This window comes from Lissotriton vulgaris, chromosome 4_1 (assembly GCF_964263255.1).
Source record: "Lissotriton vulgaris chromosome 4_1, aLisVul1.2, whole genome shotgun sequence".
NCBI classification, from domain to species: domain Eukaryota; kingdom Metazoa; phylum Chordata; class Amphibia; order Caudata; family Salamandridae; genus Lissotriton; species Lissotriton vulgaris.
The window spans coordinates 61,423,773-61,437,137 of record NC_141691.1 but is presented as its reverse complement, the minus strand read 5'-3'; the positions used below and the strand labels follow the sequence as shown (position 1 = coordinate 61,437,137).

Sequence of the window (13,365 nt, the reverse complement as noted above, 5' to 3'; positions counted from 1 at the left end):
GGCCATTTCAAAGTAAAATGTGCTGTCTGTAAACACCTGCACTAGCACACCATTGCTCTATAAAACCCCACCAGCTACATCCCGCATCCTTACCACTCTCCTGCTGAAGGGGTGTGCCTTATTTGTTACACATTTTCTTTGTGTGACACTCAGATTTGTTCACAGTTCCTGTGACTTCAGTGACGTAACACTGATGGCAACCCCCCCACCTTCCCTACCACCCCACTCTGAAATTTGTTCCTGCACCACTGTCACAGAAAGATATTTTATTGGCTTTCGGGGGGGGACGGGTGACTAATTTGTGGGAACTGATCTTCATTTTGAAGTACCATGACAATAAATCTTGACAAACATAACAATAGCTCTACTAATCACTTTGAAACATGTCAGGAGAGAACTCTTTCTATGTCCCTCTCAGAAGCGCTTGTCCCTGTTGCCTGGAAGCAGGCGTTGATACTGCCTCTCCTAAAGAAGCCATCACTTGACCCCCTGTGTCCAGCCAACTATCGGCCGATCTCACTTCTGCCATGTATGGCCAAGGTCTGTGTGAAAGTTGTTTGGAGACTACAGAACAGATTTGTAGAGAGTTCAGGGCTTCTCCATCCCGCCCAGTCAGGCTTCAGGGGCTCATTCAGCACTGAGGCAGCGCTGGTGGAAATATCCGAAGCCATCAGAGACTGTCTGGATGCCGACGGAGGGCAGCCCTGATTTTGCTGGACCTCTCGGCTTTATTCAATACGGTCCCCCACGTTCTGCTGCTCACCCGACTGGCTGAGATCGGGGTATCAGGAAGTGCCTGAGCCTGGATGGAATCCTTTCTGAAGGATCGGACACAGCAGGTTTGTCTTCCACCATTATCCTTCGCACCAAAGAAAGTTACCACAGGAGTCCCGCACAGCTCGTCCCTGAGCCCTTTGCTCTTTAACATTTACGTGACCCCCCTGGTTCAATTGGCTGAGGACTTAGGCGCGGAGGTAATTGCTTACGCCGATGAAACACAGCTCTTGTTCACTTGGGGAAAGGACGAGTGCTCTGTCTCCGCCTCCAAAGAGTGTCTGACAGCAGTCTTCAGTTGCCTGGTGGCGGCCGAATTGAAATGCAATGAGGAGAAATCTGAGATCCTCTTATTTTATAAATCCCCCCCCCCCAGTTTCAGGGAAACACTCTGGCCATCTGACTCTGCATTTCCTGTCTTCTTGGGGAATCCTGTCAAGAACTTGGGGGCCTGGTTCGAGGAGAATTTCCTGTTTGCAACACAGATCAAGAGGTTGGCAGGGACATGCCTTGGACTTCTAAAAATTCTAAGGAAGTTCCTTCCTCTTCTTCCTCAGGCAGCCAAGGAGACAGCCACCCGTGCCCTCATTCTTTCTCGGTTGGACTCCGCCAGTGCGCTTTATGCTGGCGTCCCGAGTTACTTGTTAAATAAACTGCAGGCAGTGCAGAATGCGGCGGCCAGGCTTCTCCTGAAAATTTCGGCCAGATGTAGCGTGAAACATCATCTCCGCACTCTACACTGGCTTTCTATGTCCGAGAGAGTCAGGTTCAAGACCTTAGTTATTGCTCACCGTGCTCTGTACGCCACAGGGAATGGCTACCTTCAGAAACGGTTCTCCTTTTACACCCCAGCTCTCTTCCTTCCAATATCTGGCCCATGTCCCGCGCTTCCGACTGCAAAGGATGGACTGGTGCTCTCTAGCTACTAAGGCCGCCCTTGGTTGGAACGAGCTACCTCAGGCTCTCTGTTGCACTCAGGACATCAACGTGTTTAAGAAAAAACTGAAAACGCATTTATTCATCTAATTCTGAGCCCCGCTCTCTCGCTAGGCTCGCGCCGGGACACTCCTGTAGTATCTGATCGCGTTATAAATGCAACGAACATAACATAACAGATTGCACTGAGTTCATATTAAAGCGCCACTATGTGGTTTAATATCGAGTGAATGTTCCATAGATGGTATAGCTATAATTCAGAGGAACTCATGATAGACCTCTTTTGAGGTTAGAATTATGAGTTAAAAGGACCTTCTAGGTTCCTGACAGGCAAACATTTAAGAGAGTAGAAGTGACAGGTGGGGAGAGGAGATGGGTTGGGGAAGGAGGGCAGCTAGGAAAGAGCTAAGAGAGCCTTGCAGTGGGAGAAGAGCGGGTTGGCAATATGCTTATATTGTCCCTTTAATGTTTTGCAGAGGAGAATCACAAGTGGGTGCAAATTCTCCAGCAGGCCATCATTTCCGACAAGTTGATTGGGCTTCCGATCTTCAACAAGAACACCATCAAGAAATCTGGGATCCTGGTTTGGAAGGAGCTTCGGTCCAAGGTGTTTGTGGTGGTCGCGAACGACAGCACATGGGTCTTCAACAACAAACAGGTAAGGAAGCAGGGGAGGTGCAGCAAAGCAAGGGGAGCAACAGGGAGTGGAGTACTTGATGGTGGGAGAGGAGGGGTGGGAGGCCTAACGCTCACTGATCCAGGATCAAGTACAGCACGGGTATCTCTGGGTGGAGATACAGATGGCACGGAGACAGGCTGTAGGAGGAAGAGAGGAGGCAGCGAAGCAGGAAGAGAAAAAGCGGTTTAAGGACAGAAAATAAATCTCCAGTGATCAGCATTCGAACGGATGAGGGACGATAAAGGAACTGTTTTATAGTGTGTAAGTAAATGTAGTTAGTGGCAATCTGATTGTTTCTGGAGAAACTCTTGGCGGGATGGATTGGTCATTAACTCCTCATCACTTCTTTGTCCCATTTCTTTCATCATAAGGTGTATCCGTGCCCTGTAGATTAATGCCCCCTGCCAACCTAAAATCAAGCTCCTCCCCTCCACATGTGCCTGTGTAGGTCGACCTCTACCCAAAAACCTCCTGTGTCTTTCTCCTTTGGAAGGCTGCCCCCCTGAGCTCTCTGTCACTGGCTGGGAGTTTGTGATTCTTTTCTTGTGATTCTTGGTGCTGCCCGATACTCATTACACCTCCTGTGGCTCGTCTGGGGTTCTACAGTCCTAGGTGCCTGTTGTGCCTTTCAGATTAGGGCCTCAGATACCTTGGAAGTGCTTCATCTTGGTGCTGTGCCCTTTTTGGTTGGGCCTATTGGCTCTGTGTGGCGTTGGCTCCTCCCCTTGTGCTCCTTCTTGCGGTGAGAGCTTGTCTTCCCTCGGCTTGCTTTGTCTACTGTCGCGTGCCATCTTGTTGTGTTCTGGGCATGTGCTTTGCTTGGTGCTCCCAGCTGTGCACTGAGCAGGGGCTGCATCTTCTATGTTGTTCCTTACACAATTTTGTATTTACTAAACACATTTTTCCTGTTCAGAAAAGGGTTTCTGGATCAGTAATGAGTTTAAAATGGACTAGGTAACACTATTTGGAAGGGGTGTTTTGTGGGCTTCCCTTCCAAATTGCAATTTGTGATCTGATGTGTCAATGATGCACCCGTATTTCCAGTCGCAAACCATTGAACAGTTACTGGTTCCAAGATGAGCTGGGACCTAATTCACGAAGGGTAAAGAATCCCCTTTGAACTCCTTCCTCTTTGTGAGTGTTGAAAAAAGATGCAAGGGCAATTGACAGAGGTGCATGGGGCCACCAGCAACTCTGAATGAAACTTTGAAGAAACAATATGTACATTTTAAATTTTGTCCCATTTCCTCGAAGGAAAACAAGCTGTGTTTACTAAAAATGTTCCTTGTTCAAACACAGTCACAGACATAGTGGTCTGCTGACCACTGCAGGCCTTTGATTGTTGCCAGTCATAAGGGGTTGAAAATTGCAGCCTGTATAATGAATATTAATTAGGCAATGTATTCTCTGATCCTCTACAATTCGGTATTTTGTGAACCGACCTATTTGTATATACAGCGGTTCGCACAATCCTATTCAATTTGCCAAATTTGTGTGCAACCGTGTCCACTTTCGTGAATTGAATGATAGTACATCAGGCCCCGGGTCCTTTGATTTTTTCGGAGTGTTGCAGGTTCTAGCTTGGGTTTCTTGGATCACCGTAGATCTCACCTCTGCCTTTATTTGCAGGATTTTGATGATGGGTTTGGAATCCTGAGCATCGCAATGAATATTGCCAGAGTGAAGACAGGTGGCCGAGGCGCACTGGAAGTGATCACCCCGTACCGGAAATTCTGGTGAGGCAAGCGGGGTCTTTTGTGGTCACAGAAATGCATGTAAAATAAAACACATCTGAATGCTTGTCATAGGGTATCATTGGGCCCTGAGTGATGCATTTCCTTCTGCATAGTCTGATAAGTGCTGGACTCCTGCAGTATTTGCTTCCTTTTAGTAGCGTCTTGTCATTGCCTCACTCCAGCTGCTGCATGCGCTTACTTCTGCAGTGTCTTGTCATTGCTGCACTCCTGTAGCTGCCGCATGCGCTTCCTTTTGCAGCTGCTGCATGCGCTTCCTTCTGCAGTGTCTTGTCATTGCTGCACTCCTTCAGCTGCAGCATGCGTTTCCTTCTGCAGTGTCTTGTCATTGCTGCACTCCTGCGCTTCCTTCTGCAGTGTCCTGTCATTGCTGCACTCCTGTAGCTGCCGCACGCGCTTCCTTTTGCAGCTGCTGCATGCGCTTCCATCTGCAGCATCTTGTCATTGCTGCACTCCTGCAGCATGCGCTTCCTTCTGCACCGTCTTGTCATTGCTGCACTCCTGCAGCTGCAGCATGCGCTTCCTTCTGCAGCGTCTTGTCATTGCTGCACTCCAGCTGCAGCATGCGCTTCCTTCTGCAGTGTCCTGTCATTGCTGCACTCCTTCAGCTGCAGCATGCGTTTCCTTCTGCAGTGTCTTGTCATTGCTGCACTCCTGCAGCTGCAGCATGCGTTTCCTTCTGCAGTGTCTTGTCATTGCTGCACTCCTGCAGGTGCAGCATGCGCTTCCTTCTGCAGCGTCTTGTCATTGCTGCACTCCTGCAGCTGCAGCATGCGCTTCCTTCTGCAGCGTCTTGCTAGTGCTGCACCCCTGCAGCTGCAGCATGCACTTCCTTCTGCAGCATCTTGTCATTGCTGCACTCCTGCAGCTGCAGCATGCGTTTCCTTCTGCAGTGTCCTGTCATTGCTGCACTCCTTCAGCTGCAGCATGCGTTTCCTTCTGCAGTGTCTTGTCATTGCTGCACTCCTGCAGCTGCAACATGCGTTTCCTTCTGCAGTGTCTTGTCATTGCTGCACTCCTGCAGGTGCAGCATGCGCTTCCTTCTGCAGCGTCTTGTCATTGCTGTGCAGCTGCAGCATGCGTTTCCTTCTGCAGTGTCTTGTCATTGCTGCACTCCTGCAGCTGCAACATGCGTTTCCTTCTGCAGCATCTTGTCATTGCTGTGCAGCTGCAGCATGCACTTCCTTCTGCAGTGTCTTGTCATTGCTGCACTCCTGCAGCTGCAACATGCGTTTCCTTCTGCAGTGTCTTGTCATTGCTGCACTCCTGCAGGTGCAGCATGCGCTTCCTTCTGCAGCGTCTTGTCATTGCTGTGCAGCTGCAGCATGCACTTCCTTCTGCAGCGTCTTGTCATTGCTGCACTCCTGCAGCTGCAGCATGCGCTTCCTTCTGCAGCGTCTTGTCATTGCTGTGCAGCTGCAGCATGCACTTCCTTCTGCAGCGTCTTGTCATTGCTGCACCCCTGCAGCTGCAGCATGCACTTCCTTCTGCAGCGTCTTGTCATTGCTGCACTCCTGCAGCTGCAGCATGCGCTTCCTTCTGCAGCGTCTTGCTAGTGCTGCACCCCCGCAGCTGCAGCATGCACTTCCTTCTGCAGCGTCTTGTCATTGCTGCACTCCTGCAGCTGCAGCATGCACTTCCTTCCGCAGCGTCTTGTCATTGCTGCACTCCTTCAGCTGCAGCATGCGCTTCCTTCTGCAGTGACTTGTCATTGCTGCACTCCTGCAGCTGCAGCATGCGCTTCCTTCTGCAGCGTCTTGTCATTGCTGCACTCCTGCAGGTGCAGCATGCGCTTCCTTCTGCAGCGTCTTGCTAGTGCTGCACCCCTGCAGCTGCAGCATGCACTTCCTTCTGCAGCGTCTTGTCATTGCTGCACTCCTGCAGCATGCGCTTCCTTCTGCAGCGTCTTGTCATTGCTGCACCCCTGCAGCTGCAGCATGCGCTTCCGTCTGCAGCGTCTTGTCATTGCTGCACTCCTGCAGGTGCAGCATGCGCTTCCTTCTGCAGCGTCTTGCTAGTGCTGCACCCCTGCAGCATGCACTTCCTTCTGCAGCGTCTTGTCATTGCTGCACTCCTGCAGCTGCAGCATGCGCTTCCTTCTCCAGCGTCTTGTCATTGCTGCACCCCTGCAGCTGCAGCATGCGCTTCCGTCTGCAGCGTCTTGTCATTGCTGCACAGCTGCAGCATGTGCTTCCTTCTGCAGTGACTTGTCATTGCTGCACTTCTGCAGCTGCAGCATGCGCTTCCTTCTGCAGAGTCTTGCTAGTGCTGCACCCCTGCAGCTGCAGCATGCGCTTCCGTCTGCAGCCTCTTGTCATTGCTGCACAGCTGCAGCATGCGCTTCCTTCTGCAGCGTCTTGTTAGTGCTGACCTCCAGCCGTACATGCGTCCTTGTGCCCATGTTTTATTAGTATCGGACTCTGTAATCTCTAACATGGATGTTGGCGAGTTTGGATAAATGCCTCTTTTTGACATTGCTGCTCTGGAACTAAAGTTGAGAAGTCTTTGTCTGTCGCCTCGCCTTCATGAGGGCTGCACTTGAATAATGCATTGCGAAGGGCGGACAGTTAGGGTTGAGGAATTTGACATACAGCATCTACTCACTAGACCTGGTTTATGGCCAATTCAGGATTTTGTCTTGTGGGATATCTCTCCCTTGAAGGGAAGGTCTGTTGTGGTTCTAAAATCTTTTCCACTTTTGGATACACTGCAGTTGCAGATGTGGTTGGTCCAATGTTAGTGGAGGGGTAGCCAGACTGCCCATTGACCACTATTAGCAAGAGGCGGCCATCTGTGGCATTGCCGAAGTCTGCACCGAATTCCAGTCATGGATTCTCGGAGTGGATATAAAAGATGCTGGTCAAGCACCAATTCCCACAGAGCATTGATCCATGGGCACCATTCCCACTTTCTAATTCTTGCTTAGGTCTGTGGCATGGCTTGATAGCTGTGTAAGCACATTTCAGTCCAGGCTGCAAGTATGGAAGGAAGTCTCCTTCCTCAAGGGGTTGAAAACCTTACACGACACTGGGATTTCAGCACATTTTCACAAAGACCAGCAGAATACCTTTTATTTCAGATGCCAGTGCTTGTTGTCTTCCCAAAGATTCTTCCATTGGTTAATGCAGTGAGCCTTGGCCCTGACCTGCAGACACATCTTCCTCAGATTCACAGATCATTTTCATAGGAAATGCCGATTAAATAAGTTTTCTCTCAAGCTCTTGCAGGGCATAGCAGGAGTCGCACAGCTAAAGACGAGGAAACAAAAAGTATTAATCATTGATTATGACCTGGGAGACTACAAAATAATGCAGTGTTGGTTGTCCAGAAAACTGAACTTATGGCTCCCAGATTTTCTTCTGCGACTTACAGGTCATCTGCTGCAGGTTGGGCAGTACCATGAAATGCAAAGATGCCACTTAAGAAGAGTCTGTCTCTATTTAGCAAAGGTTGGGTTAGATGAGGATCTATTCTAGACCCTCAAAGTAAGGATTATTTGAGCCTTGTATGTGCCCATATGAAGGAAGGCGATATGACCCAGCGGCTGATTTGCTGACTTTGAAATATGGAGGCCTCGGTGCTAATCCTGTCTTCAGCGTTTACGCAAAACTGTTTGATTCAAGGAAAATAAATCTCTTAATGTAAGCACTGCATAAATACCAATCCGTTCAATGGGATAAAATGTGTAGTTGAAAAATACAAATACTGCAGCGCTTGTACATCAGGGCCGCATCTGAAGCGAATTTTGAGTTTTAAATTCTTTCTACATAATATTTCATGCCTCATAATAATATTTTATCACGGACGGGGGACTCCGAGACAATCCCAGTAGTACAGAGCCAGTGGATGCCCGAAAAAAGAGAGGAGTATTTTGGTAATATAATGCAGGAATTGGTTTAGTAATAGTGATTTCTGCATCGTTTTCCCCTTTCCATTTGGGTCAATGGGTGATTAGTTAATCCTGCAGTTTTACCGCGCCACAAAATTACAGATCCGTAACTCAGATGCAGTAGTACTGAACGGTTGTAATGTGGGCCTAAGTTGCAGCTGCAGCAGCTCAATTATCATTTGTAAATTGATTCTTGGTTAGACCCTGCTCTCTGGGAAATGTGTACAACCATGTGAGCACCAGGCATCGTATCATATAACATTGTCACATAGCCAGTTCTTTTCTGAACATCACAAGATGTCACAGAAAGGACATACATAGTCTGACTTGTGGGTTCTGGTGTGGGAGTGCTTACATTTTAGAGCTCACAGGTTTCCTTATCAGGAAAAAGTCCCTTTTCCAGTTTTGTTTGTAGGCATTCCATTTAACATTATTCTAAATGCAAAACTACAAGAACCAGAATGGGGGAAAAAACTGGAATCGGTTCTCATGATTAACCAGGGTGGACTCCTAGACAGCCTTGTGAAGGTGGAGAGAGAAGAGGTTGAAGCTTCATTTTTTTGTCACAAAATGTTTTTACTGATGGTGCAGTGTCTCCTAACAAAAAGTCTGGGTTTGGACTCTGCTGAAATGCCTGTCTCTCTCTTGCTCCTTGCTCAGTTTCAGTGCCAGCACGCAGCGGGAGGCTGAAGAGTGGGTGTCCGTCATGTCCAGGGTCGCAGACGACTCCCTCTGCTCTGATGAGGTGGCCAAGAGGATCTGGAGCCTGCCTGAAAACCAGCGGTGCGCCGACTGCGGGTGTCTTCAGCCTGAGTGGGTGTCTGTGAACCTCGTGGCGGTGGTCTGCAGCAACTGTGCAGGTGAGGACGGCCTGGATGTGCTCTCTGAAACGGGCATCGCAGGAATTGAGTCCCAGTGTGAGAGCTCTGGGTTCAGAGAAGGGAGCTTCTGGGCCCAATTCACAAAGGTAAACTTAGACCAAACATCTAAGTTTAGATTTGAAGTCTACCTTTACTAGTAGTAAAGTTAGACTTGTATGCTAAGTTTAGACCATAAGTCTAACTTAGATCAAAAGCCTAACTCTACAAGTAGTAAAGTTGGACTTTTGGTCTAAGTTTAGATAAAAGGTCTAACTTTACTAGAAGTGAAGTTAGACCTTTGGTCATTTTAGAGCAAAAGTTCAACTTTACTACCAGTAACGGTAAACTTCAGGTATAAAGTTAGACCTTTGCTCTAAGGTTACCTTTGTGAACTGGGCGCTTTGTCAGACCAGTCTCTTGAGTGGTTGACTGTACCCAAGATCACAGATACCTTCAATGATGCTGTGTTACGTCAGTTACACCCCCGCTGTGAGTGAGCCCTGGGTTGAGGGTGATGGATATTGAGTGAGGCCACTATCTTGTTTGAAGGTCAGCAAATCAGCCGCTGGGTCATATCGGCACATATAAGGCTCAAATAATCCTTGCTTCGAGGGTCTAGAATAGATCCTCATCTAACCCAGCCTTTTGCTAAATCGTGACAGACTCTTCTAAAGTGGGATCTTTGCATTTCAGGATACTGCCCAACCTGCAGCAAATGATCTGTAATTCACAGAAGAAAATCTGGGAGCCATAAGTTCAGTTTTCTGTTCAACCAACACTGCATTATTTAGGTATATTTATCAAGACCCAGCAGCATCCCAGTTACTGTAAATAATATATCTGTGGAGAAGGCTCTTTCTCTGCACATCCACCAAATCTCGCGTGATCATTTTCCCTTCCCTTCCTAGAAGGCGAGTTTCTCCACTCCTGAGCTGAGGTAAATCTACGACCATTTCCAGCTAGGAAAGGATTGGACCAGAGTTTAGGAATGCCCACAAATGTACATGGTTATAAACTGTGCAAAACGTACAGGGCAGCCCACGCCTTGGAACGCTCACATCTCACTCCGTTGAGTGGGATTTACTACTGCGGAGATCTTCACCCTGGTGGTAGAAATCTCCACACGCAGAAACAGGTACACAGGCACGTACCAGAAACCCCTTTGTTGATTCCTGTGAGGTATTGAAATGTTAATTCCAGTAGTAAACCTTATATTTACAACTGAAAGAGGTCCCAAGTATGCCAAGGATGCTAAGAAGTGTACTGTATTCCGTTTGTCAGGAAGTAACGATGAGGTCATGGATTATGCCTGGGCTGAAAGGGGATCAGTAACCGTGCTGGAGGAGCACAGTTGGATGTCTGTGTGCAGAGAGTGTTTGTGTGAAACAGTTTAAAGTTTCCAGTCAAAGGAATAATCCTGAGAGGACGATCCACCAGCTGCACCATCAATCGGGGGGCATAAAGGCTTCTGGCACGCTCCGGCGTGGGGGACAGGGAGGAAAGATCACCTGTGGGGGGGGGGGGGAGACCTTGAGCTAGCAGTTTAAACATGGTGAACCTGGTCTACCAATTATTTTCATGAGGTTTTCAGATAAAGGGAATCAGAGGAATTTGGGACAGCCTAGACCCAAGGACGTTAAACAGCAGTAAAGAGGTAGCCCCTGCGGGTCATCACTTATTGAGGTAGGGCATGGTGGCACATCACTCTTATCTCTATTGGGTCTGGCCAGACATGGCCTTCAGCTAAGTACTAGCCCTAGATTTCCCAACCTAGGTCTATCCTCACCTGATAATTCAAGTGACTCGATAGGGAGAGACCCTCACACTGGCTAACACACCATTGCTTTGCCTCCCTGCTTATTGTTTGCTACCAGCAAGATAAAAGGGAGACCATTATGGGCTTCCATTAAGTGGTTAAAAGTTGTCCAGCCATAAAGCGAGGAAGGTGAGATCTGTAAGATGCCTCAACGCTGGAGGACTCTTGAGGTGCCAGAACGGGTGTCTTATTTGTGGCCAGGCTTGTTGCAGAGCTGTTGAGTTTCCTGGAAATAGCTGAGATTAGATTTTCTTTGAACCCAGATGGCATCCGTCCCCCATATCAGGGAATGTGATGATCGAGAAGCACTGGCAGGCCTATCTAGTCTGCATGTTCCAGGCCTACTCGCTTCAGGCGTGCTTGTCTTGGGAGATCATTGTTTTTTGGCAAATAAGTACTGGAATTCTTTGACAATCAAGATCCGTAATCTTGATAACCAGCTGTCTTTTCCATAAAATATAAAAACTTGGCTTTTCCAGTATGTCTAAACTCTGAACGCTTCTACCCTGATCATGAGACCCATGATTAGGATCTAACCCTTGGGTTACTTTTTGCTGTACTCAAATCTTTGTATGTAATCACTCACTGTTCTTCTAAAGCTTAAATGCTGTAGAGGTTCAAATGCTTTTGCAACCATTTAGGTCTTGGTTGCAAAAGTTCTAGTTCTTTTCTCACAGTTTTTACTGTTACTGTTCACCATTGAAACCTGCAAGGGATTAATATTTGACTTGACGTTTGTTGCTAACTGGTCTGGTTTGCAGGGGAAATTGTTGAAGTTTTTAGATTTATCAGATCAGGCATTCGGGGAAGGACTGTGAAAAGGAGACCGTCACTAGGTATGTTTTCAGTCTTCTTTATTGCATCCGTTCACCCAGCTTCCTGGCAGCGACTGCCAGTGCCACCGCATTCCATGTTCCATGTAGGGATCACCAAGAAAGGAATGCACAAGATCCCAACACGCTGTCTCAGCGCTAATAATAATGAATCAATTTATAAAGCGCTACTGAAGCGTACCAGTGCTGATAAGGTTTAGCTACTGAACAGAGTCACAGAAAGCCTGAAGGAAACCAGGAAACTATCTGAACAACCACGTTTTGAGATTTTTCTGGAATTAAAGCTCTGTCTTAGATTGTCTTAGGAGCAGCGGCAGAGAGTTCCATAGCTTGGGAGCCAGGAAGCTAAAAGAACTGCCCCCAATCCGGGCTTGCATCACTGCGGGGACTTCAGCCTACGGAGCCCCTGAAGATCTCAAGCCCTCAGGGGGAAGTAGAGTTGGCTGAAATGTTGGAGGTAGCTGGCACCTGATTTGTTAAAGGCCCTTTAACAATAGCAGAGAGCCTTGAAGGACAGCTGCTGCTTCATCGGAAGGCAGTGATACAAAAGGGGATGATGGACGGAGCGTTTGAGCAAATCAAACACTCACCCCCAGTCAAAAGATCTGGGTTTAATCCGTCACCATTCTTTAGCTCACTCCGCCACCCCAGTTCAGACATGGCCATATGTGGAGGGATTTTAATATCCCAAAGCACCTGCTTGCTGAAGCAGTGATCTGTCTGTCGAACATGAAGCCTGCGTCAAACAGGAGGCCTAGGTTCTTGGCCTTGGGATTCAACCCCAGGAGTGGACCGAGGGATGGAGGCCTGGGCAGAGCCATAGTGGAGATAACCTTAGCACTGTGCTCAACATTTCAGTTTTTGTGCGTTTCTTTACGTCACTGGTTGAGTGATATGGAAAAACGTCTTTCAGTTTTTCTCCACTTGCAGTCAGGTGTTACCATGGATTGGCAAGCAACAGGTCTGTGACAGGTGTGTACCAAAGGACCAGGGCAAAGCTAGGTTCAATTTTCGAGGAAAATGCAAATCTAAAACTGTCAAACTAGGAAGGCAGGCACTTTTGGCTTTATGAAGTCAGACTTGAATATTATTGAAAATGCAAGCAGAACACAACTCTTTACCAACAAGGAAGTTGGAGATTCAGACAAAGATAGCCTGCAGGAACGAGGAAGTTGGAGATTCAGACAAAGATAGCCTGCAGAAATCTGAGTGAGTCTCTACTATGAAGCTCCCTTAAGACGCAACAAATGCCCCATTTAGAAAGCAAACCCATAGTCAGCTATATAAAACGTCCTACCCCAAGGTTCTTGTTCTAACACACCTATTAAAGAGTATGTAAGGATTTGAGGCAGACTAAACATAAATCCACTTCAACATCTGCCCCAAACTGTTTTAATTTGAATGTCACCAAGTCTGAAGACATCAGACCCTGATGATTTGAAGCACACCTTTGTTTTAGTTGTTAACGACGTTTTGCAACTGACATGTTTTTTACATTGAAAACGTGGACCTTAAAACCTTTAAAAACTTTGAAAGAAATACCAGAGTTGACTTTGAAAACTCTGACGCCTAATGCCAAGAGGAAACCTTTTGACAAAAGCAAAACACAGTTAGAGGTTCTGTTCAATTACAGATAAACCCTGGAAGACACAGTTGAGAGGAGGGTCTTTTGGAAGTGGAGCACTTCAACTGGAACCATTTGAGCAATGTGTCTGGGATGTATGAAGAGCAGGACATGTACACCGCCTACACATTGTTCCCCAATATCTAGGCCACTAGTGGCGTCAGCCTGCTACCAATCATTGCTGGCTCAACAAAGGTAAG

At 47.6% G+C, this 13,365-nt stretch overlaps 1 protein-coding gene across 5 annotated transcripts in view; it reads left to right on the top strand.

The window, feature by feature from the left end:
- The window catches only part of LOC147718360 (arf-GAP with Rho-GAP domain, ANK repeat and PH domain-containing protein 1-like), a 525,400-nt gene that overhangs the window by 387,792 nt on the left and 124,243 nt on the right, over positions 1-13,365 (top strand). For all 5 annotated transcript variants that reach the window (XR_015295285.1, XM_086918310.1, XM_086918312.1 and 2 more), the window contains 3 exons: positions 2,187-2,368; positions 4,019-4,125; positions 8,693-8,892. Coding sequence is in view for 4 of the 5 variants with exons in the window: in XM_086918310.1 (XP_086774436.1) it covers positions 2,187-2,368; positions 4,019-4,125; positions 8,693-8,892 (489 nt within the window). In the remaining variant the exon portion in view is untranslated. The remainder of the gene's footprint in view (positions 1-2,186; positions 2,369-4,018; positions 4,126-8,692; positions 8,893-13,365) is intronic.